General features: G+C 41.8%; 1 protein-coding gene across 2 annotated transcripts in view; it reads right to left on the reverse strand.

The window, feature by feature from the left end:
- Window positions 1–14,445, reverse strand: part of DROSHA (drosha ribonuclease III) — a 70,481-nt gene extending 56,036 nt beyond the window's left edge. The window contains exons 1-7 of one of the 2 annotated variants that reach the window (XM_066186590.1): window positions 14,395–14,445; window positions 10,757–11,614; window positions 7,689–7,781; window positions 6,542–6,773; window positions 5,857–5,998; window positions 3,266–3,420; window positions 164–244 (exon numbers count right to left, since the gene is read on the reverse strand). In XM_066186590.1, coding sequence (XP_066042687.1) covers window positions 164–244; window positions 3,266–3,420; window positions 5,857–5,998; window positions 6,542–6,773; window positions 7,689–7,781; window positions 10,757–11,607 — 1,554 coding nt within the window. In that variant the 5' untranslated portion in view covers window positions 11,608–11,614; window positions 14,395–14,445. Of the gene's footprint in view, window positions 1–163; window positions 245–3,265; window positions 3,421–5,856; window positions 5,999–6,541; window positions 6,774–7,688; window positions 7,782–10,756; window positions 11,615–12,730; window positions 12,849–14,394 lie in introns of those variants that run through there. The other variant, XM_066186578.1, reaches the window with a different exon arrangement.
- Between the last annotated feature and the right edge of the window lie 24 nt (window positions 14,446–14,469).

Consider the following 14,469-nt stretch of genomic DNA (forward strand, 5'->3'; position numbering starts at 1 on the left):
GCATTTTAAATATGAGGTTATGTAACTAAGTGATTTAAAGTTGCACAACAGGTTTTTTTTACTCAGCCTGTAAATCATGGGAAAACCCTCTCAAATCAACCCAAGCAGGAATTTACAGCTGCAAATTTGTATTCATAATTGCAATCCTTAGAATTACTAATACCTCTTCACCAGGATAAATGCCATGCCTTATTCCTGTTCGCCGGGCTTTAGCACTGCACTTGCACAAAGGTCCATCATTCATCTGTCAAAAACAAAATAGGATTCTGGTTTTATTGAAAAGTGGTTTTGGAAAAGTATGTTGGTTTTAATGCCCTGAGTGCTGATGCTTCTAAAAGCCTGTCATGCTTAGATTAAGTGGATGTTCTTAAGCCAATAAAACTGAAAACACTGTAGACTAATGTAAGAGAACTGCACAGCAGCATTAGAACTTCATCACTGCTTCAGAAGCACAAGATGGAAAAACACTCTCAGCAGAATTCTACCACCCTGCTATAATAAACCTCTTTTCCATTGCTTATACACACAAACAGCATGCTGACTGCCTAAAACAAAATTCAGGTCCTAAACATGCATGTGTCAATATTTACATGCTGAAATCTCCATATTCAAACAGTTCCACTGAATTCTCTGACTGGAAACTCATCCTCAGCTAAGCCCTCTGCCATGGAACAAGGCTATCCCCTGAAATGCAGAGCCTTCAAAGATTTTACTTGGTACTTAAAAGAACTAATGGGAACACTTCAAATCCATCCTGTGAACAGAGCAGTAAAAGAGATAATGAGGGAAAAAATACGCACTTGAGTGTTCTGTATGGTGCATCAAGTGCCAATACCAAAAAGGGCCAGGGTATACATCATAAAGCTGGTGCGTCTCTTTTCACTTTAATGACTAAGATAAAGGCAGACTATCAACTACTGCAACAACCTTAAGCTTTCTGCTCTTACATTATGCTCATTGCAGAAATCCCACATAAGAATGCCACAAACAAACCAGAGAAACAAATTAAGTTCCCATCCCCAGTTTTTAATCAATGTTTGAATCCAAGAAGTCAAACTTCTTTTAGGCTTAGGAAAAAAACCCAAACAGATAAACAATAAACTTGCAATGCAATAGAAAAACCAGCTGAACTTTCCATGCTATTACAAGCAGTCTGAAAACATAAACAGCATCCACAGTGGGGCTAAATGGCATTATCACATATTAGACGTAATGTGAAGGTAACCACAGGAAGCAAGAATCACTAAATCACTGTTAATGTTAGCTTTAGGCAGTTGGACAGGGATGCAACCTTTTAGTTTTTATGGTAACCTCAGTTTCTACAGACTGGCACAATGTGTATGTGCAAAGGAACATAAGAAGCAGGTCACTTTCCTACTCCTTTGGAAACTAAGTCACACAGTCTTAACAATGGAGTGATGTGACAGCCTGTTGTTCACACAGTTTTTCCCCTACTCTGAGACCCTCGAGGAAGGAACAGGTTCCAAGAAATAGGATCATGCTCATAGGTAGAAACAAACTTCCTCACTGGCTTATACAGCGATAAGACAGAAGAGAGTTAAAAAAGCAGCCAACAGCTAATTGCTCATCAGTGCTCCAAAACTAAGCTTCTACTGAGGCTATTTAAATAATCATCAAGTATTTTTGAAAATCTCATCCTTAATTCTTAGAACTGTTTAGCACAAATACTGCCTCTGTTATATTAAATGCACAGGCCAAGACTGAGAGAGATGTGAAGTACCTGTAAAGGCCCAGACTTGAGAAACAATCACATACATATCTGTCTATCTTGTCCCTAACAACACTGCTCATAGGAAAAAAATGCAGGAGAGCAATCATGAATTGATGGTAAAATGATGGTGAGAGATCACAAATTTACATAGGCAATGATTCTCTGACCAACAGAACAACACAAACAAGCAGATCTCATTTGTAAGGCAAAATCCACTGTGGTGGACTTGAATTTAACAATTTATTTTCTGGTAACTGTCAGCACTGATGGAGATTATCCAAATTAACAAACAAGCTTCACAGATTGAAGAGTTGAGAAGATCCATCCCACAAATCTAGTTCCGTGTCAGACAGTGTACCTGTACATGTCAGAGTGCATGGCAATCATTCCTGTTTTATTTACTGACAGTAAGCACTTTGACGCACCAGATAAATATCTATGAAAACTTCAAATGTTTTCAAATAAAGTCTACACAGAAGTAGCACAGCACTGACAGGCTCACCATGACTGATTTTAGTCTTTTCAAGAAAGATGAAGAGTCAGTCTCGAGAAAGTTTTTGATAAAGAACGTTTTTCAGCAGGAAACTCATATACCAAACATTCCTCAATCTATTCCTTCTACAATTATTCCACGGGTTTTTTTGTTAATATTCTTCATAGAACATTACTTTGAAGTGTGCCCAAGAGCTACATAATTTTTTCTGTTAAATATCTAAAGAGCTCACTAATTTTGTTTTCCATACAAACAAAAAACAACTAGTTATGCTCAATCATTTTTTTTAACTAGAAGCATAAATATGAATCCATAATAGAATATTCAACAGATTCCGAATTACCACAGTGGCAATATGCATTCCAGTATCTCTTCACATTATGATTTGTTGCATGCTAAATTCATACATCACACAAAGTGACAGAAAAATAAATTTACTGAGGTGCCACTTGAAATGAGAGAATAGATTGTAAAATATTTAAGAAAGATGAAGATGGTGAATTTGCAAACAAAAACTAGTCTTCTGTGCAATGTGTACATTCAAAACAGCACTTCATGCGCTCAGCAATTACATTTAATGAGAACTACAATCTCCATGCAATTACAAAAGAACCATTAGACAAGAAATTAAAAGCATTAACTGCATATTTAAAACATTATTTATTATTATGAGCTGAGAGCTTAAGATGAAAAATTTGTAAAGGATGTAAACATATCAGTTTTCTTCCACCACAGAATTCAGTTGTGTACCTTTATCTCAGGGCTAAAAGGACAGCATTAGCACATTGTTAGCATGCAGTTTTTATTAACCCTATCAGACATGATTCCAACTGAATAATCTCCAGGATTAATTAGCTGGAACCATGCTCCTGAAACCAAAAGTGAAGTGCTTTGAAGAAGATGAGAGAGAAAACTGAAAACAGGGGTAAAGAAAGCATTTTGAATTAGAAGTTACTCTGCATGTTTGACAACAAGGCAAAATTTTCAATTTATCGGGAGAATGACCTTTGGACACCCAGTACTTTTCCCTCACACCCTACCTGTCCAGGATCATTGTACCACAGCTCTTCGTGGAGACGATCAGGATGTGCTTTTTTACGCTTAATTTCTGCAATGACGTCAATAACATCCGAATCTGAACTGCTGGAGCAGCTGCTGTCATCTTCGGAGTCACACTCTGACTCACTGGAGCTCTCTGATTCACACAGAAGAAATAAAGAAGGCTGAAAAACACTTCTACATGCTCCCTTCTCCATAGCAATGCATTCTTTATCATGAATTAATGTCTGGACTTAATATTAAAAAAAAAAACCCCACACACAAAAACCTTGATCTCAGTATCTCTGATCTGCAGTGGTACAGCGGAGTGACTCCCTTTCTCATGCACATAATTTTAGTCACTCATTTCCACAGACATCCTCAGCTCCAATTTAAATAAAGGCCTTTATAGCCAAGACATATACCAGTATGCAAGTAGTTTATTTTATTCTCGGAATAAAATGCAATGTTTCTTCCATTTTTTAAGTTTTGACTTAAGAGAAAATATATTACTATACTGTCAGTGCTTTCAAATACTGTGAAACTAGGGTTTTAAAGTACACATTTTTACTGAATACAAGATCTCCTTAGTTGAAAGAAAAAGGAGAAAAAGAAAATGAGAGAACATCACTAAGAAAAATGTTTCCCTTTTTTTAAATCAAGATATATTTTTACACAGTTCATAATTTGACATAAGGTGTTATTAAAATATGTCTTTGGAACACATGGTTTACATAGGTCATCTGTGCACAGCTGAAATAGAGTTTCCTCACGAAGCGTGCACGTGTTTTCCTACAAATATTCACAAAGACTTAAGTTTCAAAAGTTCTCTGATATAGATCTGATTAATAATGAAGTCTATTTTCAGGTGCAAAATATACAAGAACCTGTGAGAGTAAGCTGGAGTTTAGTTTCAAAAGACTAACACAGAACTTTTCAATGTAACGTACTGAAATCATAGAATGGTTTGGGTTGGGAGGAGTTTTAAAGACCATCTAATTCCAATCCCTTTGTCATGGAGAGGGATACTTCCCACTAGATCAGGTTGCTCAGTGCCCCATCCAACCTGGCTTTAAACATTGCTAGGGATAGGACATCCATAACTTCTCTGGGCAACCTCTTCCATTGCCTCATCACCTTCACAGTAAAGAATTTCTTCCATCATCAGCCCTTCATGACCTTAAAGTGCTCCTGGAGTGCACTGCTATCCCACTGCAACCCATCATTGCTGCTAACACAAGACAGAGCAGAGACAGCATTTACTGCAGTACAAAGTAAGACAAACTACCAGACACTACATGGCTGTTGGAGAAGCTGGCACAGACACCAAGTTAGCCCAGGGGAACAGTGAAGACACTAAGTCTTCTGGATCTACAGAAAGAGTGAAAAAAGAAAATGATGAAGTTGCCCTTGGCCCGATCATATTTTAGCCTGGAGCAGCAGGCTTTCTTCCTCAGAGATCTAAGGAATGAGGGCTTTACACAGATATGTTGAGTGTAGCAGTCATGTTCTTGATTCGTCCACATGAAAAAACACCTCCTAAAAAACCCTACAGTTAACTTTGCAGTTAGCAGATTTCCTGAAGGAGTTTAAATATATGCAAGTGCACTGTTCAAAAAAGACGTGAAGAAATCCTTTAAAAAGTAAGTTCACATTTTACTTCATCTGTATTTATCCTTTTCTTTCCTCTTCATTGCATCCTTTTATGCCATCAGCATGTAACCATGTAATTATGCCTGTATCCAGCTTTGGAATTTTTGATATGCGATTTTTTAATGAGTTACTGAGATGAGACCTGAGAGTTTGAAGCAGCTCACCTGGCCAACATGAAGCAATAGTTTAAAAGCAAGCCTACTAGGGTATCTAAATCACTGTGATACACCTACAAATTTCTTGAACTAAAGCAACTGACTAAAAAACACACTATGAAACAGTGAAATGTTGGAAGTATGAAAAGAACAACAGTTTTCACAAAACAAACCAAGAAAAATAGCTTTCACTGACTTCTGAGTAGACAAATTGCTATAAAAACTTCTGCCCTACTAATTCAACCAGCATTTCCCCAGTACTTGATGCTGCTGGAAGTACTTCACTGTCAGAAGATCCATATGGGTGGGAAAGGTAATGCAGATAATGTATGTTATGAAAACTGATACTTTTGCAGATGTCTGATCATATTAAGCAGAACTGCACAACAAAAATATAATACTGAAGGAGAACTCAAATGTGTGCTTTTACAGCACTGAGGCTATCACCACTATTCTTGCTTGCTCTTCAGCAATGTAAGACCAGAAGCTCCTCAAAGCTCCTCATGTGCCATTTCTCTGGACTACCTCATCATGCTCAGGGTGTTTTATGCCATGGAACAAACTAGCATTTGGTAGTGCTGGATACTCTCCATTTCCACCTAGGCTTTCCGGGTAAAGAATCTAGCTCTACTTCCATCAAAAGCTACAGCAAAACTCCCATGGATGTGAAATGCAAAGCAGGGACTTAAAAAAACACCTAGCAACATGATTAAATACACACAACTGCCAAAACAGGTTAACTACAGATTATTCCATTTCAGAGCTTTGTCATGATTTCAGCCTACCTAAATCTTCATCCAGCTTGGTTTTTGGTGGCTCCCATGGTGGCCTGGCAGCTTTGGCCTTTGCCTGTCGCTTTCCTAACTCCTCGTCAAACTTTTCATACAGATCCCGGAGCTTGCTTGTGCCTACCACAGTAGAGTCCCCCTGTTAATAAAAAAAATTAGAACAACAACAGAACAAAAAGAAGACAGTGTTAAAATAGCACAAGAACTCAACATCTACCAGCATTTCATGAAAAAACTCAACAAGATGGGAAAGACAGATCTTTCAGTGAAACATGGGAATACTTAATAAAGCTTTAGTATATCATTACATTGTTTCACCAGGTGAACTAGCAGAGAAATTATTTCATTTGCTGGTATAGCACTTCTCCAAGTTTTCAGGAATGTACATTGCTTGAGGCATCTGTGCTCACAAGTTGAACACAGCGTATAAGGGAAAAAATAGATCTTTCCTTCCTGGAGACAAAAAAAAAAAAGTACGCCATTCCAAGTATGACTCCTCTGAATGCTAACAGACTGAAGGGACTGATGAAAACAAGGAAGAATAGCAACAAATGAAACCCCTAACAGGGTTAAAAGACTGAGATGATTGGGAAGAGAGAAATGACACAAAATGATGATCCTGCTGAAGGGTTCATATTATAAAGGACTGTCTGCAGTCATTTCAGAGTTCTCACTGACATACCACTTGATCCATAGGGTCATTGGAATAATAGCTTTCAGAATGTGTACAGCGAACCCAGACCGGCTTAAGCAATTCCTCATCTTCCTCTTCATTTTTTTCAGAAGCATTCTCTTCTGATTCTTTGTCTTTGACAGCAGTATAATTTTTCTCTTTACTGGAGCTCTGGTTCTCAGACCACCTTTCTCTGTCCTCTTCCCATCGGGTTCTCTTTCTCTCTCTGCTTGGAGACCGACTTAGTGGGAGAAAGCAAACAAAAGCAATTCCCTTTATTATTTTAAAATGAAAAACAGTTTGCTTCAATCAGTAAGTCATTCTATCATACAAATTGCAGCAAAATCCAGCTGCCTTTCCAGCTTTTAACTTGTACCATAAAGAGTACAAGAGTAATCTGTAGTTTTGAACTACTATAAAATGACTTAAAATTCAATGCGCTTTTTATTTGAAGCCATAATCAAGAATTAAAATAAAAAAGACATGCCATTTTCAATTAAAATTCCTATTTGCATTCTAAGTGAATTTCGTTTAATTTTAAGTTAGGAACTCATTGGTAAAAACTAAGTCACATCAGGCATAACTAGAAGTTACAGTAAGAAGTTTCAAAGTTCCCACAGACTATTAGTCTGACAAGACTTGAGTTTTATTAAAACGATTATACAGAACTCACACTTCTGTTACTCTAACACACCTTTGAACAACACAAGGTGTGATATTCCTTGTGCATCGCAAGACCGATGCTTTCAAAAGAAAAGTAAGGAAACTACCTACTTATTTTTAATCTTCTCTGCCTACAAAACCAATAATGTTTCAATGTTTTCAACTATTCAGTATTCAGAAAGGAGCAGCAATATAAGAAAAGCCTCTAAAAGATAATCTAAAGATAGAGCAACTTTAAATAATTTTGGTACTTTACAGACTAGAAGATTTAAGAGAAAGTCTTTAGAACACAGCAGTGAAACTCTCTCTCCAGAGATTAATCCAGTTTTTAACTCTACAAGGTCTTGAGATAACTGGTATTTGCATGTATCAGTAGATGACTATAAATTTAAGACATTCATTTTTTCTGGGTTTCATATGCATACACAAAACCTTATATGAGTGGATGCACAGAGCCTCAAATGTCCAAGAGACCATATGCAGCCCTCCTTACCTTCCTGCTCTCTTGTAATCCTTTTTGTAGGATCTGTCTTGTGATGGTGATCTTCTGCTGTCACGGTGCCGATGCCTCTCCCTCTCTCGCTCCCTTGAGAAGTTGAAAAAATAAGTTAAATGAGAAATCTGGCATTTCATACATCCTTCACCTGAAGGGAACACAAAAGCAGCCTAAGATCATGCAAAATGACATCCACGTGCTGACTGCTAAAAACCCAGACGTTCTTAACACTGACCTTCAAGAAACTTGTAAAAGACAGTCAAGTGTCCATGTTCCCCACCTTTGTCACAAAGCCATCTATCTCAATATGAAAGTTAATTCACACCATACAGAGGCGACTTCTATGAATCCCCAACAGGACTTACTACCATTTTTCCTCTTCTGCTATGAATGGCAAAGGGTATTGTATCTATAACCATTCTAAATGCCTCAAGGAAGGAAAAGGAAACTTATTTCAAGCACAACAGCTTTGTAAGCACAGCAGTAGTTCAAGTGTTTGAGGCAAGTCCTCTCTTCCTAACAGCAACCTCAAGCACACCCGAAACCAGACAGAGACAATTGGCATGATGCTGAAACTATGACTCTCATCTGCAAGACTCAGCTTCCACACGCATATGAAGAATCTAACAACCCAAACACATTTCTTGGGTCAAAGAGCTTTAAATCAACTGAAGTCTTTAGGAAGAGTGGCTAGAAAACTGTCCAGCAGAACAGATGAGGATGTTGGTCACAGGAAGCTGAATACAAGCCAGTGCAGACCCAAGCGGCCAGAAAGGCCAAGGGCATCCTGGCCTGTACCAGCAGCAGAGTGATTGTCCCCCTGTACTCAGCACTGGTGAGGCTACACCTGGAATCCTGTGTCCGGTTCTGGGCCCCTCACTACAAGGCAGACACTGAGGTGCTGAAGTGAGTCCAGAGAAGGGCAACGGAGCTGATGAAGAGAATAGAGAGTAAGTCATATGAGGAGCAGCTGAGGGAGCTGGGGTTGTAGCACCTGGAGAAAAGGAGGCTCAGGGAAGACCTTATTGCTCTCTACAACTGCCTGAAAGGGAGTTATAGCCAGGTCGAGGTCAGCCTCTTCTCCCAGTAACAAGCGAGAGAATGAAAGGAAACAGCCTCAAGTTGCACTAGGAGAGATTACATTTGGATAGCAGGAAAAATTTCTTCACCCAAAGGGTTATTGAGCACTGGAACAGGCTGTCCAGGAAAGTGGTAGTATCACCATCCCTGAGGGCACTTAAAGCAGATGTAGATGTGGCACTTAGGGACACAATTAAATGGTGGAGTTGGCAGCATGAGGTTATAGGTTGGACTTGATCTTAAGTACATTTTCCAAGCTAAATGACTGTATGAAATTACTGTATTTATTAGGCAGGAAAGATCACACAGGCAGCTTTTACATTCTGCTAACAGCTGGCAAGTCATTGTGCATCTGTTAAAACTTCTAGTCTACTGATACACTAGGAATTATAAACATGAGCCTCAAGTGGCTTGGTGATTAACAGAATGAGTCAAAATTATTTATGAACATATATATATGTTTGTTTCCATGCTCATAATATGAAACAGAATGCAAACTTATAAAGCAAAAAGATAAATTATCTATTGTTTTTCCCCAGCCCAATTTATCCCTGTTTGTTGGTGCTTTGTTCAAGCCTGGATTTCAGGCTCCAGAGAAGGCATACTCTATGCCATCTGATTTGCTTGGGAGAGAGATGCTGCACAAAAAAAAAGTCAACCACAATTCTGGCAAGCAGGCTGAATTAAAATAAGTAGATACAGTATCAAGAAGATCTAGAAGCTGTTGTCCTAAAGCAGCAATCTGAAAGTCTTTGAGAAAGAAGCTGCTGAAAACACGCATTTTCAAAACTTAAAACTGAAACTTGAAATAAAGCAGAAAAAAGGAGAAAACTCCACAAGCATGTCATACAGAAAAGGCCGGTGCCTTAATGCCAGCTGTATTCACTTTTAGGAAAATCCTTTTTTCAAAATCAAAGTTAACTTACTGAGTGTGAGGCTTGGGTTGTTTTTTTGAATGCAGGTGTCTAAGGTTTTGTAACTTAGCCTCTGCATATCTAAATCAAAGGGGCTTCATTCATGCAGGCTTTTTGTGTAAATTCACATTCCACTCGTGGCATGAAAAAATTCTGAGCTTTTAAAATTAAGAGTATGTGATCCAGGAGCCCTGGTAAATACTTAACTTTTCAGTAGCTCTTTGAATATTTTGGCAAAACTCATTAGACACATAAATAGCTACAAACAGAACAAATCTAAGATATGAGAAAGATTTAACTGATGATGGTTTGCTCTAAAACACACCACAGCAAATTGCATCAGGTCAGCTCATAATTTTCAAGTCATCTGTGTCCCTGAAGAAGAGGGACAGACACTTCATGATAAATCCCAAAATAAGCAGTGCACACTCATCCATCTGAATAACATCAGTGACACCTACAACAGGCCCATGCTCATTTTCACCTCAGTCCTCTCTTGAGATCACAGGCTGGCTTTCTGAGGTCTTCATCCTGAACATAACATGCTTTTGACTCAAACACCTTACTGCAAAGTTTAGCTATGGGCCCCTATCAGACTATGAACCTCACCAAGCCAGAGTTCTCTACAAACACAAGACTTTCTGAAAGAAAGTAAACACGACACCCTAACTCCGGTACCTAAATACTGAAATTCAAAGTTCTGGGGCTTAATGGTTCCTAAGACTTAACTTTCTACAGTCTTAGAGTGCCAACTCTATTTTCCTGCCACATGTGCATAAATTTCTAAGGTAAATATGTTGGGCAGTATGGAACAATCCACTCAATGGCACGCAAGGAAGCTCTTGTTTGAAAACTATCTCCTTGGACAAGAGCAACAGGTCTACCAGCTCACAACCGTGAGGCAAAGCAGTGTACGCAAAAGGTGCCTGAACAGTAACTTTTTCCTGAGACCTGACTACTGGCTACTTCCCAAGCTAGAGGGACAAACAAGGGGAACGGAAGAACATTGATACAAACACATACTATGGAACAATGATGACATCCCTCCCCCCACAGGCAGGTAACAGTTACCTGTTTCGCTCGTAACTTCTGTGATGAGGTGATACCCTTCCTCGGTCATAATCTGTCCGGTGCCGACTGCTTTCCTGCCTCCTCCTGTCCGGGCTGCGGCCTCGATCCCGCCGATCCCCGTGGTTGGCGGAGCGATGCCTGTCGCCATGGACGTGACCGTGCTCGCGGTGCCGGTGCTCATCGTAGTGCTTGCTCCTGTCCGGGGAGCGCCGCTCGCTCTGGGACTTCTCTCCCTGGTACTGCCCCGTGTGCCGGAAGTGGCTGCTGCTGGCGCTGCTGCCGGCGGCACTGCTCGGGAAGGAGCCGGAGCTGTGCTGGTAGCTGCTGAAGCTGGGCGGCGGGAAGGACTGCTGCGAGTAGCCCGCCGAGTACACGGGCTGGTAGCTGACCTGCTGGGGCATGACTGGCGGAGGAGGAGGGTGTGGTACCGTGGGGGGAGGCATCATGTATGGAAAGGTGCTTTGTCCAGCAGGTGTTCCTGCCACGGGAGTGTTGCTAGGGTTTGGCACTGGTGGAGGTGTGGGAGGGAAACACGGAGGCACTGGGAAGCTCTGCCTCATCTGGTGGTTTGAAAACGGTGGTCTCATGGGACACTGGCTGATGGGATTTTGTGTGGAAGGGGGCACCGGAGGAGGATAGGGCACAAAGTCTGGCCTGGGAGGCATGTAACCGGTGGCTGGAGGGCTGGAGTAGGTTGTTGGAGGGGCAGTTTGCTGCTCATACTGGTACTGCACGGAGGGCTGCTGTGGGTGAAGCTGCCGGAGGTTCTGAGGGCGGTAGGTCTGCGTTGAAGTTCTTGCTCCTGGTCCCCCCTGGCCACGGGGACATCCTCGCCCAGAATGGAAAGACATGGCTCACCTTTATTGAGGAAAATAAAAATCCAGTGTCACACAATTTTTGTAAGATGTCCTCAATGCATCTGCAGGAACTACTCCTGAAGTGCTGAAACTGCAGTTGCCTTTAACAGAAGCAGTAAATGATACCCACTTTCACTGGGAGCTTTGTGCTCCTCAAACCTTTAGTGCAAGTCATTTATGCCTCTTTTGATTCCCTTAACCTCTAATCCGTGAAAGCACTTACTGTCTTTAAGACAGAACCCAAGCTGGACCATGAGCTAGGGCAATGTAATGTCAACACATTATTGTTATGATGACAGGTCAAGGATACAAGCACCTCCACTAAAACTTAGACACTTTGATACAAAGCCTTTAGATACCCCACACCAAAGAAATCACTCATTTTTAGTAACTGCAGTGGTCATCCAAAGTTGTATAACAAGAAGTTCTTTCTAGAACACAATTCTAAACTTCAGGCAGAGTGACTTGACTTACACCTCACTGCGTGCCACCTGGCCCAACAAATCACGTAAATTTTAAACAATATACTAGCAATTTACATTCACTATTGAGTTCCCAATGTACTAGGATTAAATTCAACAGACCCTTCAAAGTATCTCGAGTGAGGAAGGTATATTTTTGTGGAAAAACAGGTTATACATCTTATAGGTTATGAAAAAAAATCATGTAGACTGTGCTATTCCTTAATTTTCATTGAAATAAATGGTTCCCAAGAACCCTCAGTTGCCTTCTCAGCCCTGTTACCCTTGAGAAATTATCACTGGTTCAAGTAGGCTTAAGTATTGCTCAAAACCAGGCATGTATTTAAGGCATCAATGTTTATAAATGAAAGCACTGTGCTTCATTAAAATTAAAATTGATTCTTTAATTACAATGTTAAGTTTCAAAAACTGAAAAAAGGGGGAAAAACACTTAAGAAAATTTATGGCTGGAATGGAAGAAGAGGGAACAAAAAAGATCCAAGCACCTCCAGAAGTCAAACCTTGTTTTCCATGAGGGGAAATAAGAAAAGGGAGCCACACACACAACTGGAAAGATCGCCAGAAAAAGGAAACCAAGCCTCCCTTTCACTGAGGCTTTGCTGATGCTGAAGTACATGCACAGAATACTCTCCCACCTGCTACAGTGCAACATGGCCAACCTGGACTGCTCAGGGCACTACTCTCAGCTGCATTCCGGTGACACTGCAGCAAAAGATGTAGCTCTTGCTGACAGAAAGTAGACAGCTTCTGGTGAACTGGAGGGAGAAAGGAAAAGAAACACAGGGGAAAAAGGACTGATATCAAAGAGGAGGAATCAAGAGAACCCTCCTTACACATGCAGGGCTTAGTGGAAGCCACTGAAATTGGTGGTGGTCATTCCCTCTCCAGAACAGCCAAGGGCCAATCTGAGTGAGAATCCCACACTTTGAGGAGATAGCAGCCATGATGGTATAAAGCCACTTGTTAGTCAGCCTGTACCTGCTCAGTACCCTCCAACTTTGTAAGGGCTCTCAAAAAAGGAAAAAGTCAATGTCCATCTTGTCGGGCAATAGTGCACCCCTTTTGAAATTATTAACTGTAATCTATCAGATGCTGAATTAATTTTGCTTTTGTTCTCCCGCTGTGATCTTAACACAACTCAGGCTTGTAACAGAAGACTGTTTTAGACTTCACCAACATTCACATACACTTTATTTAAACAAGCTGTACCACAGTGCCTTGTCTTTAAGAGTGTTTCTAACATGTCATAGCATTCAACAAAGGGTCTTGTTTATCAGCTCTCAGATCTCCCCAATGCCAGAGAACTGCTCTTGTTCTACTACTTTAATTTCAGGCCTTCAGAAAGCACAGAATCACAAATGGAAAAAAAGATTCAAAAATACTTAAAACTATTTTACATACCCAAATCATTATAAAGGTCCCTCTGCTGCAAACGCAAGTCACATTCAACTTTCGTTTAAAGTTAAGTAAGTTTGAAAACACAGAAAAGGGCAAGCTCCCCTTTCCCTGCCACCTAAAAGAGCAATTTTATTGCACTGACAGGAGCCATTGCATTCTGAAGCAGCAGTGATCCCCTAAAAAACATCAAATAAACTCGCCTCCCCCCTGCATATGCACTGCTGAGTGCAACAGGGCACTGACACATTGAGAAGAGAGCACTGAGAGGGGACAGCATCAATGTCTGTAAGTGTCTAACAGAGGATACCAAAGAGGATGGATGCAGGTTCTTCTCGGGGGTGCCGTGCAACAGGACATGGGTGAGAATGGGCAGAAACTGATGCACAGTAAGATCCACCTGAACACGAGGAAGAACTTTACTGAGCGGGTGCCCGTGCACTGAATGGATTCCCCAGAGAGGTTATGGAGTCTCCCTCACTGCAGATACTCAAGAAATGTCTGGATGCAATCCTGTGCCATGTGCTCTGGGTTCACCCTGCTGGAGCAGGGAGATTGGACCAGATGACCCATTGTGGTCCCTTCCGACCTGGGAGGGTCCACTTCCATCCAGTGCCACCTGGCCTCACCCCACCGCCGCGTCCCGACGGCCCGGGGGGGCCCGGAGCCTCCGAGGCGCTGAACCGCGCCCGGCCGGGCCCCGCTCCCCGCTCCGGGCTCTGCTCGGCCGCACGGCCCCGCCAGCCCCGCGGAGCCGCCGCGCCCCCGACCCCGGGACCTGCGCCCCCGCCACGCCCCGGCCCCGGCCCCGGCCCCGGCCCCAGCGGAGCACCACGAGCAGCGCGGAGCGGCCCAAAGGCGGCCCCGCCGCCCCTCCGTGGGCAGCCCGGCTCGCCGAGCCCACCTGGCGCCCTCGCCGCCGCCAAGGCCAGCGCTGCCCGCAGCGCCCCGGCTCCGGAACAGGAAAGCGGTGGGAGGC

This window comes from Chamaea fasciata, unplaced genomic scaffold (assembly GCF_029207755.1).
Source record: "Chamaea fasciata isolate MVZ Bird 193981 ecotype frontalis unplaced genomic scaffold, bChaFas1.0.hap1 SCAF_1, whole genome shotgun sequence".
In the NCBI taxonomy this organism is placed as follows: domain Eukaryota; kingdom Metazoa; phylum Chordata; class Aves; order Passeriformes; family Sylviidae; genus Chamaea; species Chamaea fasciata.